The 19,717-nt window shown below is 34.9% G+C and overlaps 1 protein-coding gene across 3 annotated transcripts; it reads right to left on the bottom strand.

Moving 5' to 3' along the window:
- Positions 1-254: 254 nt before the first annotated feature.
- On the bottom strand, positions 255-17,999 carry akap17a (A kinase (PRKA) anchor protein 17A). 3 transcript variants are annotated; one of them, XM_061054184.1, is made up of 7 exons: positions 17,797-17,999; positions 17,231-17,695; positions 6,382-6,600; positions 5,583-5,795; positions 3,473-3,621; positions 2,671-2,911; positions 255-2,561 (listed from the first exon to the last, which is right to left on the bottom strand). In XM_061054184.1, the coding sequence occupies exons 2-7, from the start codon at positions 17,567-17,569 to the stop codon at positions 1,653-1,655; spliced, it is 2,070 nt and encodes a 689-aa protein (XP_060910167.1). In that variant the 5' UTR covers positions 17,570-17,695; positions 17,797-17,999; the 3' UTR covers positions 255-1,652. The 3 variants fall into 3 exon arrangements, with proteins under 3 accessions (XP_060910167.1, XP_060910168.1, XP_060910166.1); XM_061054185.1 differs by having other exon boundaries at positions 17,922-17,992; XM_061054183.1 differs by having other exon boundaries at positions 17,231-17,999.
- Between the last annotated feature and the right edge of the window lie 1,718 nt (positions 18,000-19,717).

Raw genomic sequence — 19,717 nt, 5'->3', positions numbered from 1 at the left:
AACTTTGGTTTGTGATCTTTGTTTTGCCTCCACAACACCACACACAGTCACCATTGCATCACCACTGATTTACAGACTGCATATTCTTTTTGAGGACATTTTGTATTAGTTTTCAATAAATGTTCACTTAAATAACTTTAAAACTGTGTTGTCTCTCAGTTTGTCCAGCTCACTGAGCCTGGGTTGTAACACTTGATATTATAGTCAGTAGATGAAACAAGTCCATCTCTAACAAAAAAAAAAGGAAACGATGCTTCTGAAATGTTTAAGCCTGGATTTATTTTGACCCTGAATGGAAAACATGCTCTTGTAGATCATGAGCATACAGTACACAGAACAAATGAGCTTTGCCATGACTAGTCATTCATGTTTCCATGCCAACAGAACTTTTTTCACTTGACAGACTTTCCACAAGGTGCACAAAGAACCGCTTGCTGAGTCAAGTCGAATATGTCTACACGCTATCATTATTTAGACTTTTACCATCGAGTATCAAGCTCGCTCATTCAAATCATTTCGTCTTTAAAAACAAAAAAACAAACATTTACTTTAAAAAAAAACAACAACAAGCTCAGTCTTTAAAAGATGGAACGATGCAGGATCATCAAAAATTGGGGCAGCTTGTTTCAGGGATGATGTAGAAATCAGTTATGTCACAACAAAATGTACAACAGTTAAAAACAAAAAAGTCAAATTAAATCTGCCGTCTGCTGGACAGCAAAAACACAAAGAAATGTTTCTCAATTCACATTTAAAAATGGAAAAGCAGCCATTCATTCAAGTCGAACAGTCCTCTTTAAAAGTCTTCCACAACTATGGCAGCCTGAAGGCCTGCAGTGTGTTTGACAGTCCACACTGACAACAAGTCAGCAGGAGATGCTGATTTATTTTCTCTCTCTAAGGCTACCAGTGTGGATGAACAGGGTGGTGACACATCAAAACAACAAAGACAAAGTGTTCCCCAGGAAGCGTATCATACCTCAGTGTCATCATCATGCACAAAGACAACTTGCTTTCACAAAACAGTCGTCTTTCAAGTTCAGAGTACGGTTAGACCGGCATCTCTATCTACAAATACAGCAAGGGGGGCATCTTCCAAAATAATGAATATTAATGATTAAGCAGTACATGAAACATTTTGCTTGTCATTTCACTTCCCTTTTAAGTTTACTCCAAGGTGTTCTTACATTCAGAGAATAGTTTTACAGTATTTCTGTCATGTCTTTCAGATATGGGATGAGAACCAAACTATAACAGAATTTTTATACTTGAAATTGTTCAATATATGTTGAAAAAAAAAAAGGTTGTTCTTGCATCAATCCAGTACCATGAAATGTTAAAAAATACAAACTAAAAATTGGAAAACAACGCTCTACAATCAACTGCAGAAACGTGCGTGCTTTGGAAACACAGGGTGCACTTAAATGTGTTTTTTTTAGTCGACTTTGTGAAATAGATTTGACTATTTATACCTAAATCTGTTTACACCTAAGATTAATGATGTTTGCTAAGCTGCCCTGTTCTGCAAAAAGGCCGTTTGGTGCGCTGCCACATCACATTACTTCATTAATGAATCCAAAAATATCTATCTATCTGCTCAAAGTCATTGAACGCTAAGTTTAAGCCAAACTAAGCGGATGATATTGATGAGATTAACGTCGTCTCGAGTGGCTCCTGTCTCTGCTGTTGCTGTGCCTCCTGTACCTCCGGCTGTAGTGACTGTGACTCCTCCTCTCTCTGCTTTTATTGCTGCTCCTGGAGCTGCCCCTGCTGTGCCTGCGATGACTATGCCTGTGGCTCCTCCCCCCGCTGTAGCTCCTCCCACTGCTGCTCCTGCTCCTGTCCCGGCTGGAGCTGGCGCTCCTACAGCGGTGGCTTTGGCTGCGTCTCCTGCCACTCTGGTAACTGGAGCTCCTCCTGTGATGACTTGAACTCCTCCTACGGCGGCTGGAGCTTCTTCTTCTCCTGCTGTAGCTGTGAGAGCGCCTCCTCCTTCCCCGGCTATGGGAGTTCCTCTCTCTGTGGTAGTGGTCTCGGTCCCTCGCTCGCTCCCTGCTGTGTCTGCTCCTCGCCACCTCTTCCCTCCTTCCCTCCCGGACCTTCTTCCTGTCCTCCCCTCCTCTCCTCCCCTCTGTTGTTCTCTTTGTCCCCAAGTTGCCACTAGATTTGGATGCCGGCTTATTTTTACTCTCAACTGACTTCAGTCCATTAACCAGTCCCAGGACGCCCAACATCACCTCATTTCCTACAGGTTCAGAGGACTCCTCACTCGTTTCGGGCCCATCCTGCTCCTGTGTGCCTGGAGGAGCTCTTGTGCTTTTGTTACTGCTCTTCTTCAACAGGTTGCAAAGCAGCCGGTCCCTTAGCTCCTTCTCCCTGCGCTGGAGCTCCAGTGCACGCTCCTTCTCCACCTCCACCCTCCGGAGCTCCTCCTCCTGCTTGCGTCGGCAGGCCTCCAGCTGCTGAAGGAGGGCGAGTTCCTCCTTCTGTCGAGCCTGCTCCTGCCGTTCCTGCTCTTCTCTTTCAGCCCTCTCCTTCTCCTCCTGCTGCTGCTTCAGAGTCTGGGGAGGCAGAGGAAACAATGTGAAGTTAGGAGAAATTCATCACAAGCCCAGTAAAGGTTCAAACATTAAAAACTGTATGTGTTTCATATGTGTGCACACTCCATACCTTGGCCCTGGCCAGCAGCTCAGCGATGAGCCGGATGGATTCCAGGTTGCGCTGCGCCAACAGCAGCCTCCTCTCCTCCATGGCGATCTTCATCTGCAGCTTCTTCTGCTCCTCTTCCTGCTGCCTCCTCACTCTCTTCAGGTTCTTCCTCTCCTCTCGCTCACGCAGCTTCAGCTCTCGCTTTCGGATCTTCTCTTCCTTCTTCCGCTCCTTCTCCTCCTCCTCCTGCTCCTTATGTTTCCTGAAGCAAAGGTTCATTGTTTCTTAACACTTATCGTGAATTTGCAACACCTAAACTGTTCTTTAAATAAGGAAAAAAGTATTTTAGCTTTCAAAGAGTTCAGAAAAAGGATCTCTGAAACATTAAATGTTGATATTTATTCAAGTAAAGTTTGGTGAAAATCATGGACATAGGAAAAAAAGGGGCTTCCTGTCAAGCAGAAATCCAACAAAAGAGGAGCGTCACAGTATTTTCTAATCTAACTGAACACTGATTTGAATGTTTCTTTGAAGTTCTTATGATCTTATATCATCCTCATTTATATATCATATTAAATTAATCTTTCAGAGACCTTGTACATTCAAAGTCAAACGTACGCATAAGAGCCTTGAATCCTGTTTTTATGTCAGTCATGTTTTGTCAAAGGTATGTAATCTCTGTAACTTGTCTTCATTATTTATATTCCAAATGTAGCCGCTTAAAAGGAAAATCATTTCAAACTGTGTCTGACATTAAAGTATTATCCTCATCTAAATGATCATGAAGTGGCTCTCCTGCTTCAGGTTAATGCTGCCGTCATACCTCTCCTCCTCCTTCCGCCGCTCCTCCTCTTCCTTCTCCCGTCGTTTCTGTTCCTCTCTCTGCCTCTCCAGCTCCTGTAACTTCAGCCTCTCCATGCTCCTCTTCTTCAGAGCCAGCTCACTCAGGTGCTTGTTGGTGTCAAATGCAACCTGAAGAAAACAAATACACAGGATGACAAGGTGCTCTAATGCAGTGTTTCCATGTTTTCTTGTGGTTAAGTGGATCTGCGCCATAGTCTTGTTATTTTAGAATGACCAGTTCAACTAAATTCAACATTTTGTCGAAGTGGAGAAATATAATAATTAGATTTTTCAGATCCAGCTTTCTGTCGTTACGTACAAGTGGATGCTTAAAAGATTGAGGATATTCTGGGATAACAAGGCCATCTCTCCTGTAAGAGATGGATGGAATGAGGGTGGTTTCACACCAGGGACCCAAGCCTGGATCTGAGTACGCTTGACCCCAAAGTCCAGTCAATTTGATGAGTGTGAACACAAACGTACTGTACTCGTACTGTGCCCCAGTTCGCTTGGAGTCCGGGCATGGACTCAAGTATCGGTCCCCAGGAGATGTGAACGCAACCGTGCACAAACAAGGAAGTGACCCGCTCTGTGACGTAGTTATAAACGACTCCTGTCACTTCAAAAACTGTTTCATCCTCTGGGCTGCACGGTAGATGTGGAAGTAGAAAGAAGGTTGTTGTTGTTGGCGTCTCAGAAATAAAAAAAAAACATCCACAGTTAGCAGGATGGACTCAGTCGGTTAGTGGTTGCCATGGTTGCTTCTTCTTCTTTCTGCTTTTTGGCAGACCAATTACGTGCATACTGCCACCTGCTGTATCGGAATGTGTACATACGTCATCGTGCTCGGGCACGGTGCGAAACAATCGTGCCTAGTGTGAAAACGGCGTAATAATGTAGCATGGGCGGTTCTAGGAGGGGGCTAACAGGGGCCAGTGCCCCTGCAACACTGAGCGTGGCCCCCCTGTGGCCACCCCTCCAAAAAGGAAGAACCCCCCTAGTATTTGACTCAACAACCGGACTCACAATCTAGTATTAAATACTGTTACTGGAACAAATATAAATCATGGTATTTTATGTTGTGGTATTTAATGATGTGTTCTATTATTTGGCATGATGTATATATATATATATTTTTTTTTTTAAAGCGATCATCTTTGTCTATTTTTCATCTGGGTTTAATGTCCCCCTCTGACTAAACAACTGGTCCCAGTTTGGCCCCCTCAGTAAAAGTGGTCTAGAACTGCCACTGTTCTGTAGTCCACATGATATAAATAACTACACTAACTTAAAACTCACTCAGTATAATGCTGATTATCAGGCAGGATTATGAGATGCTATAAGAAAAACATTTCATATGCAAGCGAGAGTTAACTCTTCAAATTCACATAACAGCTGCAGAGATTATAAGACTTATTTCAATCTATTTATGAAATATCAAAACTCAACCCACTGACAATATTTCCCAAGATCCCCGATCATTTTATGTAGAAACTCTTTGTTTCTTTAACCCTTATTTAGATTTGACAGGGAGGCTTTAGTTTAAGAATTAAGAGACCAGGCGCTCCCCTTACCTTCATTACTTTGGAAATAACGATGACACAGGCTTTAATTCTCGTTCCACTTAAAGGTCTTAAAGTTGCTATGCGACTCCCCGACAACACAATCTACTCACTGAAATTGCCCGTCTGCAGTATCACTTCATCAGCTGCAGTTCACCGGTCGCTAATTAAACAGATGCAGATGTCTGCTGTGTCCTTAGTGGTCAATCAAACCAAAAATAGCAATGCGTTAAAACAACTGCAAAGGCTGTAGTTATTAGTGATAAAAATGTACATAGGTAATAAAGTTTGAAGGATATTATGAGGCAATTTGTTTGATTGGTCAAAGAACCCTCTTGCATGACCTTATTGCTTTGCAAGAAATTAGAAGCTGTGTTCAAATGTTTTTACTTCCTATTTTTTTCCCCCAGTAACATAGCTGCAGATATGACAGATAGACAAATATGGCTGTTATCTGACATGGATCATACAGATTGATTTAATATAATACTGATAGTGCATTACTGGACTGAACAAAGCCAGCAGTACCTTGATATTACAGGCCACCGCCTTTCCATCGTCTCCTTTCAGCATCAGCTTCATGCTGCGCAGAGTGTCCATGGCCTTGGTGAATCCACAGTACTCCTGGTACTGCACATAAGCCTCAAAGTTCAGATGACCCCCAAAACTGAATGTGCTGAAGTTCTTGTCCAGCATCTCCTCTCTGTACGGGTCCAGCATGGGGATGTCGACATTACGCACCTGTAAGAAAAAAAAAGGCATAGTGTAAGAATAATTATAATTTATATTAATTTATACTCAGTTTAAAATTGATGTTGATATCTTGATTAATCTAGCCAGACTGTTTGTATAAGATGTAACTGGGTTAAGGACATTTGATAACTGATTAACCCATACTTAGTCCATATAATTACAAATACAGCATCTCAAACAAAGTAAATAAACCTTCACAAATATCAATGCATACTTTGTCTACTGACAAGTTATGCGGGGGACTATAACACTTTCATTCATTATGTAACAGAAAATGTTGCTTATATAAAAAGTAATGACCAGATTTGTCGAGTTATGTAACTTAAGAGTCACTGTTACTCATACAGCCTTGTCTATGTGTATTCTTGTTAAGAAATACAAAAGAAGAAGAATAGGTCATCAGTTCTACTTTTTGGATGGTTTGTTGTTTTTACAGAAAACAAAACAAACAGTTGTGTAGTTCAGACCTGTGTTACATTCTGTCATTTCAAACTAACAAATGTCATTATGTTAAATTGGTTTTCAGTATATTTCCCATTAAATGTTCAAAAGCACAAACAGAGTCATGTACCACCTTGCCAAATGTCTGGAACACAGCAGTGAGGACCTCTTCAGACGGCCGGTCTGGGAACTGGCTGTCCTTCTCAGTGAACCAGCGGCAAGGAAGTCCCTCCAGGTGGATGGTGTCGGGCCTCTCTCCTGGCAGAGTTTCGTTCATGTCCTTGGCGTCACGGAAGAAGGAGTCCCAGTCATGTCGTGTAGGAAAGTCCACCTTATTCTCTACTGCACGAACCTGAAGAATAGAATAGAATAGAATAGAATTACTTTATTGATCCCAAACTGGGAAATTGTGGCGTTACAGCTGCAGGTTATCCAACACACAATATGAGTAAAAAACACAATGTTAGCAAATTTAAACACAATATAATATTAAATACAAAGTAAATAAGCACTAAAAATATAAATCCAGGATGTTTTATTTGTTTTACTGTTAACTTTAGCCGATCTTTGTCTCGGTTGTTTCTCTTTTTCTCTGTTAACTGGATGATTGCTGCACTGTTGTTTTATTTTTCATGCTTTTTTAACAGGATTTTATTATTGTGTATTTGTTGGGATTTTTTCTTTTTTTCTGTAAAGCACTGTGACGTTGGTTTTGATAAGTGCTTTATAAATAAACTGTATTATTATTATATTTAAAAAAAAAAAAAAAAAAATTTAAATACTTTTTTACCTACTGCAATTGCACTTTATAACGACTCCCCTTTAAGTAAGGACAGAAGACATTTAAACTTTAGCCTGAGTTGCATATATCATATATCAAACTGTATTGTGGGCTCATGTTTTTTGTATGGGTGGGATATGTATGTATATATGTGTTGTGTTGTGTGTTGTATGTATATATGTGTTGTGTTGTGTGTTTGTATGTATATTGTGTGTTTGTATGTATATATGTGTTGTGTGTTTGTATGTATATATGTGTTGTGTGTTTGTATGTATATATGTGTTGTGTTGTGTGTTTGTATGTATGTGTTGTGTGTTTGTATGTATATATGTGTTGTGTGTTTGTATGTATATATGTGTTGTGTGTTTGTATGTATATATGTGTTGTGTGTTTGTATGTATGTGTTGTGTTGTGTGTTTGTATGTATATATGTGTTGTGTTGTGTGTTTGTATGTATGTGTTGTGTGTTTGTATGTATATATGTGTTGTGTGTTTGTATGTATATATGTGTTGTGTGTTTGTATGTATATATGTGTTGTGTGTTTGTTTGTATATATGTGTTGTGTGTTTGTATGTATATATGTGTTGTGTTGTGTGTTTGTATGTATATATATGTGTTGTGTGTTTGTATATATATATATGTGTTGTGTTGTGTGCTTGTATGTATATATGTGTTGTGTGTTTGTATGTATATATGTGTTGTGTTGTGTGTTTGTATGTATATATGTGTTGTGTTGTGTGTATATATGTGTTGTGTGTTTGTATGTATATATGTGTTGTGTTGTGTGCTTGTATGTATATATGTGTTGTGTGTTTGTATGTATATATGTGTTGTGTTGTGTGTTTGTATGTATATATGTGTTGTGTGTTTGTATGTATATATGTGTTGTGTTGTGTGTATATATGTGTTGTGTTGTTTGTATGTATATATGTGTTGTGTGTTTGTATGTATATATGTGTTGTGTTGTTTGTATGTATATATGTGTTGTGTGTTTGTATGTATATATGTGTTGTGTTGTGTGTTTGTATGTATATATGTGTTGTGTGTTTGTATGTATATATGTGTTGTGTGTTTGTATGTATATATGTGTTGTGTGTTTGTATGTATATATGTGTTGTGTGTTTGTATGTATATATGTGTTGTGTGTTTGTATGTATATATGTGTTGTGTGTTTGTTTGTATATATGTGTTGTGTGTTTGTATGTATATATGTGTTGTGTTGTGTGTTTGTATGTATATATGTGTTGTGTGTTTGTATGTATATATGTGTTGTGTGTTTGTATATATATATATATGTGTTGTGTGTTTGTTTGTATATATGTGTTGTGTGTTTGTATATATGTGTTGTGTGTTTGTATGTATATATGTGTTGTGTGTTTGTATATATGTGTTGTGTGTTTGTATGTATATATGTGTTGTGTTGTGTGTTTGTATGTATATATGTGTGGTGTGTTTGTATGTATATATGTGTTGTGTTGTGTGTTTGTATGTATATATGTGTTGTGTGTTTGTATGTATATATGTGTTGTGTTGCGTGTTTGTATATATGTGTTGTGTTGTGTGTTTGTATGTATATATGTGTTGTGTGTTTGTATGTATATATGTGTTGTGTTGTGTGTTTGTATATATGTGTTGTGTGTTTGTATGTATATATGTGTTGTGTGTTTGTATGTATATATGTGTTGTGTTGCGTGTTTGTATATATGTGTTGTGTTGTGTGTTTGTATGTATATATGTGTTGTGTGTTTGTATGTATATATGTGTTGTGTTGTGTGTTTGTATATATGTGTTGTGTGTTTGTATGTATATATGTGTTGTGTTGTGTGTTTGTATATATGTGTTGTGTGTTTGTATATATATATATATGTGTTGTGTGTTTGTATATATGTGTTGTGTGTTTGTATATATATATATGTGTTGTGTGTTTGTATATATGTGTTGTGTGTTTGTATATATATATGTGTTGTGTGTTTGTATATATATATATGTGTTGTGTGTTTGTATATATGTGTTGTGTGTTTGTATATATATATATATGTGTTGTGTGTTTGTATATATATATGTGTTGTGTGTTTGTATATATATATATGTGTTGTGTGTTTGTATGTATATATGTGTTGTGTGTTTGTATATATATATATATGTGTTGTGTGTTTGTATGTATATATGTGTTGTGTTGTGTGTTTGTATGTATATATGTGTTGTGTGTTTGTATGTATATATGTGTTGTGTGTTTGTATATATGTGTTGTGTGTTTGTATATATATATATATGTGTTGTGTGTTTGTATGTATATATGTGTTGTGTTGTGTGTTTGTATGTATATATGTGTTGTGTGTTTGTATATATGTGTTGTGTGTTTGTATGTATATATGTGTTGTGTGTTTGTATATATGTGTTGTGTGTTTGTATGTATATATGTGTTGTGTGTTTGTATATATATATATATGTGTTGTGTGTTTGTATGTATATATGTGTTGTGTTGTGTGTTTGTATGTATATATGTGTTGTGTGTTTGTATATATGTGTTGTGTGTTTGTATGTATATATGTGTTGTGTGTTTGTATATATGTGTTGTGTGTTTGTATGTATATATGTGTTGTGTGTTTGTATATATGTGTTGTGTGTTTGTATGTATATATGTGTTGTGTGTTTGTATATATGTGTTGTGTGTTTGTATGTATATATGTGTTGTGTGTTTGTATGTATATATGTGTTGTGTGTTTGTATATATGTGTTGTGTGTTTGTATGTATATATGTGTTGTGTGTTTGTATGTATATATGTGTTGTGTGTTTGTATATATGTGTTGTGTGTTTGTATATATATATATGTGTTGTGTGTTTGTATGTATATATGTGTTGTGTGTTTGTATATATGTGTTGTGTGTTTGTATATATATATATGTGTTGTGTGTTTGTATATATATATATGTGTTGTGTGTTTGTATGTATATATGTGTTGTGTTGTGTGTTTGTATGTATATATGTGTTGTGTTGTGTGTTTGTATGTATATATGTGTTGTGTGTTTGTATGTATGTGTTGTGTGTTTGTATGTATATATGTGTTGTGTGTTTGTTTGTATATATGTGTTGTGTTGTGTGTTTGTATGTATATATGTGTTGTGTGTTTGTATGTATATATGTGTTGTGTTGTGTGTTTGTATGTATATATGTGTTGTGTGTTTGTTTGTATATATGTGTTGTGTTGTGTGTTTGTATAAATGTGTTGTGGTGTGTGTTTGTATAAATGTGTTGTGTTGTGTGTTTGTATAAATGTGTTGTGTTGTGTGTTTGTATGTATATATGTGTTGTGTTGTGTGTTTGTATATATGTGTTGTGTTGTGTGTTTGTATGTATATATGTGTTGTGTGTTTGTTTGTATATATGTGTTGTGTGTTTGTATATATGTGTTGTGTTGTGTGTTTGTATGTATATATGTGTTGTGTGTTTGTATGTATATATGTGTTGTGTGTTTGTATGTATATATGTGTTGTGTTGTGTGTTTGTATGTATATATGTGTTGTGTTGTGTGTTTGTATGTATATATGTGTTGTGTTGTGTGTTTGTATGTATATATGTGTTGTGTTGTGTGTTTGTATGTATATATGTGTTGTGTTTGTATATATGTGTTGTGTTGTGTGTTTGTATGTATATATGTGTTGTGTTGTGTGTATGTATATGTGTTGTGTTGTGTGTTTGTATATATGTGTTGTGTGTTTGTATGTATATATGTGTTGTGTGTTTGTATATATGTGTTGTGTGTTTGTATGTATATATGTGTTGTGTGTTTGTTTGTATATATGTGTTGTGTGTTTGTATATATGTGTTGTGTGTTTGTTTGTATATATGTGTTGTGTTGTGTGTTTGTATGTATATATGTGTTGTGTGTTTGTTTGTATATATGTGTTGTGTGTTTGTATATATGTGTTGTGTGTTTGTATATATGTGTTGTGTGTTTGTATATATGTGTTGTGTGTTTGTATATATGTGTTGTGTTGTGTGTTTGTATGTATGTGTTGTGTTGTGTGTTTGTTTGTATATATGTGTTGTGTGTTTGTATATATGTGTTGTGTGTTTGTTTGTATATGTGTGTTGTGTTGTGTGTTTGTATGTATATATGTGTTGTGTTGTGTGTTTGTATGTATATATGTGTTGTGTGTTTGTATGTATATATGTGTTGTGTGTTTGTATGTATATGTGTTGTGTTGTGTGTATATATGTGTTGTGTGTTTGTATATATGTGTTGTGTTGTGTGTTTGTATGTATATATGTGTTGTGTTTATGTATATATGTGTTGTGTTGTGTGTATGTATATGTGTTGTGTTGTGTGTTTGTATATATGTGTTGTGTGTTTGTATGTATATATGTGTTGTGTGTTTGTATATATGTGTTGTGTGTTTGTATGTATATATGTGTTGTGTGTTTGTATATATGTGTTGTGTGTTTGTTTGTATATATGTGTTGTGTTGTGTGTTTGTATGTATATATGTGTTGTGTGTTTGTTTGTATATATGTGTTGTGTTGTGTGTTTGTATATATGTGTTGTGTGTTTGTATATATGTGTTGTGTGTTTGTATGTATGTGTTGTGTGTTTGTTTGTATATATGTGTTGTGTTGTGTGTTTGTATGTATGTGTTGTGTTGTGTGTTTGTATGTATATATGTGTTGTGTGTTTGTATATATGTGTTGTGTGTTTGTATATATGTGTTGTGTGTTTGTATATATGTGTTGTGTTGTGTGTTTGTATATATGTGTTGTGTGTTTGTTTGTATATGTGTTGTGTTGTGTGTTTGTATGCATGTGTTGTGTTGTGTGTTTGTATGTATATATGTGTTGTGTTGTGTGTTTGTATATATGTGTTGTGTGTTTGTTTGTATATATGTGTTGTGTGTTTGTTTGTATATATGTGTTGTGTTGTGTGTTTGTATGTATATATGTGTTGTGTGTTTGTTTGTATATATGTGTTGTGTGTTTGTATATATGTGTTGTGTGTTTGTATATATGTGTTGTGTTGTGTGTTTGTATGTATATATGTGTTGTGTGTTTGTTTGTATATATGTGTTGTGTGTTTGTATATATGTGTTGTGTGTTTGTTTGTATATGTGTTGTGTTGTGTGTTTGTATGTATGTGTTGTGTTGTGTGTTTGTATGTATATATGTGTTGTGTTGTGTGTTTGTATGTATATATGTGTTGTGTGTTTGTATATATGTGTTGTGTTGTTTGTATGTATATATGTGTTGTGTGTTTGTATGTATATATGTGTTGTGTTGTGTGTTTGTATGTATATATGTGTTGTGTGTTTGTATGTATATATGTGTTGTGTTGTGTTGTTTGTATGTATATATGTGTTGTGTGTTTGTATGTATATATGTGTTGTGTTGTGTGTTTGTATGTATATATGTGTTGTGTGTTTGTATGTATATATGTGTTGTGTGTTTGTATGTATATATGTGTTGTGTGTTTGTATGTATATATGTGTTGTGTTGTGTGTTTGTATGTATATATGTGTTGTGTGTTTGTATATATGTGTTGTGTTGTGTGTTTGTATGTATATATGTGTTGTGTTTATGTATATATGTGTTGTGTTGTGTGTATGTATATGTGTTGTGTTGTGTGTTTGTATATATGTGTTGTGTGTTTGTATGTATATATGTGTTGTGTGTTTGTATGTATATATGTGTTGTGTGTTTGTTTGTATATATGTGTTGTGTGTTTGTATATATGTGTTGTGTGTTTGTATGTATATATGTGTTGTGTGTTTGTATGTATATATGTGTTGTGTGTTTGTATATATATATATATGTGTTGTGTGTTTGTATGTATATATGTGTTGTGTTGTGTGTTTGTATGTATATATGTGTTGTGTGTTTGTATGTATATATGTGTTGTGTGTTTGTATATATGTGTTGTGTGTTTGTATATATATATATATGTGTTGTGTGTTTGTATGTATATATGTGTTGTGTTGTGTGTTTGTATGTATATATGTGTTGTGTGTTTGTATATATGTGTTGTGTGTTTGTATGTATATATGTGTTGTGTGTTTGTATATATGTGTTGTGTGTTTGTATGTATATATGTGTTGTGTGTTTGTATATATATATATATGTGTTGTGTGTTTGTATGTATATATGTGTTGTGTTGTGTGTTTGTATGTATATATGTGTTGTGTGTTTGTATATATGTGTTGTGTGTTTGTATGTATATATGTGTTGTGTGTTTGTATATATGTGTTGTGTGTTTGTATGTATATATGTGTTGTGTGTTTGTATATATGTGTTGTGTGTTTGTATGTATATATGTGTTGTGTGTTTGTATATATGTGTTGTGTGTTTGTATGTATATATGTGTTGTGTGTTTGTATGTATATATGTGTTGTGTGTTTGTATGTATATATGTGTTGTGTGTTTGTATATATGTGTTGTGTGTTTGTATGTATATATGTGTTGTGTGTTTGTATGTATATATGTGTTGTGTGTTTGTATATATGTGTTGTGTGTTTGTATATATATATATGTGTTGTGTGTTTGTATGTATATATGTGTTGTGTGTTTGTATATATGTGTTGTGTGTTTGTATATATATATATGTGTTGTGTGTTTGTATATATATATATGTGTTGTGTGTTTGTATGTATATATGTGTTGTGTGTTTGTATGTATATATGTGTTGTGTGTTTGTATGTATGTGTTGTGTGTTTGTATGTATATATGTGTTGTGTTGTGTGTTTGTATGTATATATGTGTTGTGTTGTGTGTTTGTATGTATATATGTGTTGTGTGTTTGTATGTATGTGTTGTGTGTTTGTATGTATATATGTGTTGTGTGTTTGTTTGTATATATGTGTTGTGTTGTGTGTTTGTATGTATATATGTGTTGTGTGTTTGTATGTATATATGTGTTGTGTTGTGTGTTTGTATGTATATATGTGTTGTGTGTTTGTTTGTATATATGTGTTGTGTTGTGTGTTTGTATAAATGTGTTGTGGTGTGTGTTTGTATAAATGTGTTGTGTTGTGTGTTTGTATAAATGTGTTGTGTTGTGTGTTTGTATGTATATATGTGTTGTGTTGTGTGTTTGTATATATGTGTTGTGTTGTGTGTTTGTATGTATATATGTGTTGTGTGTTTGTTTGTATATATGTGTTGTGTGTTTGTATATGTGTTGTGTTGTGTGTTTGTATGTATATATGTGTTGTGTGTTTGTATGTATATATGTGTTGTGTGTTTGTATGTATATATGTGTTGTGTTGTGTGTTTGTATGTATATATGTGTTGTGTTGTGTGTTTGTATGTATATATGTGTTGTGTTGTGTGTTTGTATGTATATATGTGTTGTGTTGTGTGTTTGTATGTATATATGTGTTGTGTGTTTGTATATATGTGTTGTGTTGTGTGTTTGTATGTATATATGTGTTGTGTTTATGTATATATGTGTTGTGTTGTGTGTATGTATATGTGTTGTGTTGTGTGTTTGTATATATGTGTTGTGTGTTTGTATGTATATATGTGTTGTGTGTTTGTATATATGTGTTGTGTGTTTGTATGTATATATGTGTTGTGTGTTTGTTTGTATATATGTGTTGTGTGTTTGTATATATGTGTTGTGTGTTTGTTTGTATATATGTGTTGTGTTGTGTGTTTGTATGTATATATGTGTTGTGTGTTTGTTTGTATATATGTGTTGTGTGTTTGTATATATGTGTTGTGTGTTTGTATATATGTGTTGTGTGTTTGTATATATGTGTTGTGTGTTTGTATATATGTGTTGTGTTGTGTGTTTGTATGTATGTGTTGTGTTGTGTGTTTGTTTGTATATATGTGTTGTGTGTTTGTATATATGTGTTGTGTGTTTGTTTGTATATGTGTGTTGTGTTGTGTGTTTGTATGTATATATGTGTTGTGTTGTGTGTTTGTATGTATATATGTGTTGTGTGTTTGTATGTATATATGTGTTGTGTGTTTGTATGTATATGTGTTGTGTTGTGTGTATATATGTGTTGTGTGTTTGTATATATGTGTTGTGTTGTGTGTTTGTATGTATATGTGTTGTGTTTATGTATATATGTGTTGTGTTGTGTGTATGTATATGTGTTGTGTTGTGTGTTTGTATATATGTGTTGTGTGTTTGTATGTATATATGTGTTGTGTGTTTGTATATATGTGTTGTGTGTTTGTATGTATATATGTGTTGTGTGTTTGTATATATGTGTTGTGTGTTTGTTTGTATATATGTGTTGTGTTGTGTGTTTGTATGTATATATGTGTTGTGTGTTTGTTTGTATATATGTGTTGTGTTGTGTGTTTGTATATATGTGTTGTGTGTTTGTATATATGTGTTGTGTGTTTGTATGTATGTGTTGTGTGTTTGTTTGTATATATGTGTTGTGTTGTGTGTTTGTATGTATGTGTTGTGTTGTGTGTTTGTATGTATATATGTGTTGTGTGTTTGTATATATGTGTTGTGTGTTTGTATATATGTGTTGTGTGTTTGTATATATGTGTTGTGTTGTGTGTTTGTATATATGTGTTGTGTGTTTGTTTGTATATGTGTTGTGTTGTGTGTTTGTATGCATGTGTTGTGTTGTGTGTTTGTATGTATATATGTGTTGTGTTGTGTGTTTGTATATATGTGTTGTGTGTTTGTTTGTATATATGTGTTGTGTGTTTGTTTGTATATATGTGTTGTGTTGTGTGTTTGTATGTATATATGTGTTGTGTGTTTGTTTGTATATATGTGTTGTGTGTTTGTATATATGTGTTGTGTGTTTGTATATATGTGTTGTGTTGTGTGTTTGTATGTATATATGTGTTGTGTGTTTGTTTGTATATATGTGTTGTGTGTTTGTATATATGTGTTGTGTGTTTGTTTGTATATGTGTTGTGTTGTGTGTTTGTATGTATGTGTTGTGTTGTGTGTTTGTATGTATATATGTGTTGTGTTGTGTGTTTGTATGTATATATGTGTTGTGTGTTTGTATATATGTGTTGTGTTGTTTGTATGTATATATGTGTTGTGTGTTTGTATGTATATATGTGTTGTGTTGTGTGTTTGTATGTATATATGTGTTGTGTGTTTGTTTGTATATATGTGTTGTGTTGTGTGTTTGTATGTATATATGTGTTGTGTGTTTGTATGTATATATGTGTTGTGTGTTTGTATGTATATATGTGTTGTGTGTTTGTATGTATATATGTGTTGTGTGTTTGTATATATGTGTTGTGTTGTGTGTTTGTATGTATATATGTGTTGTGTTTATGTATATATGTGTTGTGTTGTGTGTATGTATATGTGTTGTGTTGTGTGTTTGTATATATGTGTTGTGTGTTTGTATGTATATATGTGTTGTGTGTTTGTATGTATATATGTGTTGTGTGTTTGTATATATGTGTTGTGTGTTTGTATATATGTGTTGTGTGTTTGTATGTATATATGTGTTGTGTGTTTGTATGTATATATGTGTTGTGTGTTTGTTTGTATATATGTGTTGTGTGTTTGTATATATGTGTTGTGTGTTTGTATATATGTGTTGTGTTGTGTGTTTCTATGTATATATGTGTTGTGTGTTTGTATGTATATATGTGTTGTGTGTTTGTTTGTATATATGTGTTGTGTGTTTGTATATATGTGTTGTGTGTTTGTATATATGTGTTGTGTTGTGTGTTTCTATGTATATATGTGTTGTGTGTTTGTTTGTATATATGTGTTGTGTGTTTGTATGTATGTGTTGTGTGTTTGTATGTATGTGTTGTGTTGTGTGTTTGTATATATGTGTTGTGTGTTTGTATATATGTGTTGTGTGTTTGTATATATGTGTTGTGTTGTGTGTTTCTATGTATATATGTGTTGTGTGTTTGTTTGTATATATGTGTTGTGTGTTTGTATGTATGTGTTGTGTGTTTGTATGTATGTGTTGTGTTGTGTGTTTGTATGTATATATGTGTTGTGTTGTGTGTTTGTATGTATATATGTGTTGTGTGTTTGTATATATGTGTTGTGTTGTGTGTTTGTATGTATGCTGGCTGCTGGAACACCTAAATTTTCCTGCTGGGATGAATAAAGTATATCTTATCTTATCTTATTATTATTATTATTATTATTATTATTATTATTATTATTACTACAGCCTCCAACCTTAATAAAAACAGACCCTCCAATCAACAACAAACAGATTCATGTGTCTCATAATGGCTCTTACCTTCAGTACATCAGTAAACCCACTAAGTTTGATGGTCTTCCCATCAAGCCGGCTCAGCAGGCTCTTGACCACAGTCTTGTTCTCCACCTCCCCCTCAAAGCGGATGAAGTCCATGGTGCTCTTGGAGATCCGCAGGAATGAAAACTGGTCCGGAGCCACCATGGCCTTCACTCTCTCCATAACCTCCCAGTTAGAGATGCTCTTCCCGGGCAGCTTGAGCTGCGGCAGAGCCACGCTGATGGTCATCTTGGCGATAGGTTTGAGGTACAGGTTGTACTCTGCGGAGAGGCACACTGCCTCTGCAGTGTCGTGGACTATCGTGGTCATCGTTGCAGACATTTGAAGAAGCTGGAGATAATGTACACACAGTACAGATCCTGAAGACGAGAAGCCCTCTTCAAATAACACTTTCAACTCTCTCCAAATGCTTTGTTTGTTATCGTTTTATCCCACAGCACCATCCGGCTTCAAAAGATATGAAGGGAGCAATTTTAAAAGTTAATCGAATTGTATGTCGGACAAAACATTAGAGGAGTAAATTACTCCAGTCAACAACTACAACCAACCTTTTCTGTATGTTTGCAGGCTAATCGTTAGCTTCAAGGCTCTTTATCTTTATCGCTCTGACAGCAGCAGTAGATCTTTTAAAGCGATAACATCAGATGTCACTGCAACATGTATCACCACCTACCTAACATTAGTTAGCCCCTTCGCAAAATACAGAATATAACTGATTTGTTGTATTGATTGTTGGGAGCCAAACACAGGAGGAAAAAAAATACAGCCACCAAAAGCCACTTCCGCTTGTCGTCAACTTTGACCTCAGAATGAAACAACGAGCTGCAGCAGCACGGGGACATTATTTACTCACAGCGACACCGTGTGGACATCAGTGGAAATGTGGAGAGGCAAGATGGGACAAGAGGAGCCTGGCAAAACATGTCCCTCAACATTGAAATTATTATGACTGTCTGCTGCGTCTTATTTTTACCACCTGTCTTATTCTTAGTTTTGTTCTTCTTATGATGATGATGATGATTATTATGAAAACATTTAAGTAGCCCCAATAAATCTTTATTTGTTCAGCATTGCAACAATGTAAAGATAGATAGAATCTTTATTATCATTGTATACAAGGACACAACAAAACTTTGTTAGCGGCAATCTTAAACAGCAGCGTTTACAAAAACAACAACAACAAAAATATATTTGTGGTGATATGAGAGAGAAGTATGCAAAAAGTGGCCAAAGCAATTGCTGTTCAGTGAATGAATGATAATAATAATAAATAAATAGACAGTCGTGGTGACTGAAAGAATATATACAGTTATTATTTTTGCAGTGACTGATTAATTAAACAAATATAAATATAGAGATATAGTGCAAATAGGTGAAGTTATAGTGCAGTGAAAGAGCGTTGAACATGGAAGTTTAAAGGGTAGACTTTTTTTTTTTTTAGTGCTCTTTGAGGAACTGTTCAGCTTGTAAAAGGACACCCAGCTGATAGTGCACGTTTTTTTTTACCAGCTTGGTGGCTATCTGAGATAGTGAATTTTAGCTTCTAGCTTGGTAGCTTTTTGGCACTTTTGGGTCCAAGTCAGGCTTTAGATGAATGCCATCATTGCTATGATAATTGTTAGCGGAGAGAGAGGGAGAGATGGGGACGCATTGGACATGGATTAGTCCAACAGCGAAAGCCCCAGGCAAAAAAGTTGGCACAGTTTCTCTGAAAAGATTGCAGAGGAATTTACATAATAGGCATTAGTCCCTTCACTTTGTATGTAGGTCAGTAGCTGCAGTCAGACAGCCTCTCTACTGCCTCCCCATCAGCAGCAATTCAACAAACAGGCTGCCTCGGGCAACTAGACTCTGGGATCTACGGGCCCAGGAAACTATTCATCCCTTCACTGACCTCTCTGAATTTTGTTTGACTTGGGAGGCAAAACCAGAGATCAGCGAAACACCAAAGAGCACACTCTGATTCAAGAGGATTTACATATAAACACCAGAAACACATTTGTGATTGTAATGAGCGTATACATGTAATCCTCCTTTTATGTGGTTGATTTGTTCTGGTGAACAGGAAGAGAACAACAGACCTGAACGGTGAGCTGGAAGAACATCAGTCGAGACAATTGTCAGAGCTGTGGCTGTCTGCTCAGCAGCCATCCATTCAGTATATTGAATACATTTCACATATCCCTTTGATACAGATGCTGGTTTATAAATAACATTTTTACTAATCCAGTCCGTTTTCACCTCCTGTCTACAGTGAAATGATTTGAAAAAGACACTCAAGTGCCTAACAGAATCTTAAGAATATAAATATTATTTAATGTTAGAAAATCAAAGATCAGCAATTTTTAAATAGTTGTAATTTCACAAGGTCAAAGGTTAGTCTAGATCGCTTATTCATTTTGAGCAGGCTTTTGGTCATTGTACTGTAGGAATAGTACACACACACACACACACACACACACACACATA

Source organism: Labrus mixtus, chromosome 13 (genome assembly GCF_963584025.1).
Source record: "Labrus mixtus chromosome 13, fLabMix1.1, whole genome shotgun sequence".
In the NCBI taxonomy this organism is placed as follows: domain Eukaryota; kingdom Metazoa; phylum Chordata; class Actinopteri; order Labriformes; family Labridae; genus Labrus; species Labrus mixtus.
This window is presented reverse-complemented; position numbering and strand designations above follow the sequence as displayed.